General features: G+C 36.9%; 1 protein-coding gene across 1 annotated transcript in view; it reads right to left on the reverse strand.

The window, feature by feature from the left end:
* LOC107181387 (hemicentin-1-like) overlaps window positions 1-1,630 on the reverse strand; it is a 27,779-nt gene that overhangs the window by 21,045 nt on the left and 5,104 nt on the right. Inside the window, exons 5-6 of the mRNA XM_015569925.1 lie at window positions 747-877; window positions 442-589 (exon numbers count right to left, since the gene is read on the reverse strand). Of these exons, the coding sequence (XP_015425411.1) occupies window positions 442-589; window positions 747-877 (279 nt within the window). The remainder of the gene's footprint in view (window positions 1-441; window positions 590-746; window positions 878-1,630) is intronic.

A 1,630-nucleotide genomic window follows, 5' to 3' on the forward strand; every position in this document is an offset into this window, starting at 1 on the left:
CCATTAACTAGAATCAGAGCTGAGGTGATTTAGTTACAAAAAATTAATTAGGTGCATTTTCTATCATCCAAGTTCAAGTACAACTTAGTAGCTTCAGATGTCGACAGTATGAATGGTACTTACTCTGCCTCATCCTACATAGTTACTACCCAGAGAATTTCCTGCCCACCTAACTGGAGAAATTGACAAGTGTTGTTATTGACAATTCTATGTATAAGATGGTACCAAAAACCCATAGATGTCTCTGTATGATAAATAATAATACCTTTTAAATCTCCATACAATATGGTTCTGGTCAACAAATATTAACGACAAAATAATGATGATATGAAGGTATTTATCCTATCAATATATTTTTCTCTTTACTCTTTCAGTCAATTCTGTCATATGTAAGAAATGCATCTGATTTGCAGTGTTTTTAAAAGAATGTTTTTCCCTCACCTAGCACATCGATGTTAAAGTACTTCTGAGACGAGCCTGCAACATTAATGGCTTTGCAGGAGTATCTTCCCGCATCCTTCGGAGCGGCTTTGAAGAGCTTTAATATCTTCCCGTTGTTCACAATCTGAACAGTGCTGCTTTCAGTCACCTTTAAGAGCCAAAATGCTGTGTTATTTCCAATCCCAATTAGAATGCATAACCAAAAATTCAAGTACAGTTTCCGTATTATTATTAAGAAGAAAGTCACATCTGAATGATGTCTTTCAGAGGCAAGAAATGGTGAATATGTGGATGTCTCCATTTACCTGGACATCATCTTTGTACCACATAATGATGGGAGAGGGAGTTCCTTCAACTTCACAGAAGAGATTGGTCAGCTGATTGACCAACACGGACACATTTGTTACTTGTTCTTTATCTTTAATTACTGGAGGAACTGCAAAAAGAGAGGAGTCATGGCTAGTTACCCTTACAATAAATATTACTTATAAAGTTTCTTTGCTCAGGCCATTAGGAAGCAAATTCTATCAGATTTGCACTTTAAAACCAGCTGGTCATATTTCAAGCACATGCCTTAATAGAAAATGAAAAGTCTTGACCAGTATATTTATAAGTAATCCTTATTGAATTTTTCTTTTTCAGAGTTTTGAACTGAGGATACACTTCAGGATAAATTGAAAGGAGAACCTGTTTATTCTACAAATCACTTAAAATACAAATGACGAGGGTCTTAATTAAGTCACATGGGCCTCATTACTTTCCTGACATAAGTGAATATTGCCCAGTGTCTATGGAAGCCAATACCCACCAAATTTTAAAAGGTACACAGCCTTGACAAAATGATGAAAGTACAAGATTTTCATTGAAGTGTTACTTACAATAGCAAAAAACTGGTAATCTAAATGTTCATCATTAATAGAGGAAGGTTAAGTAAATAATGGCATAGCCATAAACTGTAGGTATAAATAAGGGTTAGGAATTTTGAATAATCCCAAAGATAGATTGTTTTAGCAATATAGACTAGGTGCAGAGTAATGGATATAAAATGAGGATAGCCCTAGCCGTTTTGGCTCAGTGGACAGAGCGACGGCCTGTGGACTGAAGGGTCCCAGGTTTGATTCTGATCAAGGGCACATGCCCGGGTTGTGGGCTCGATCCCCAGTAGGGGGCATGCAGGAGGCAGCCGATC

Source organism: Myotis davidii, unplaced genomic scaffold (assembly GCF_000327345.1).
Source record: "Myotis davidii unplaced genomic scaffold, ASM32734v1 scaffold362, whole genome shotgun sequence".
Taxonomy (NCBI): Eukaryota; Metazoa; Chordata; class Mammalia; order Chiroptera; family Vespertilionidae; genus Myotis; species Myotis davidii.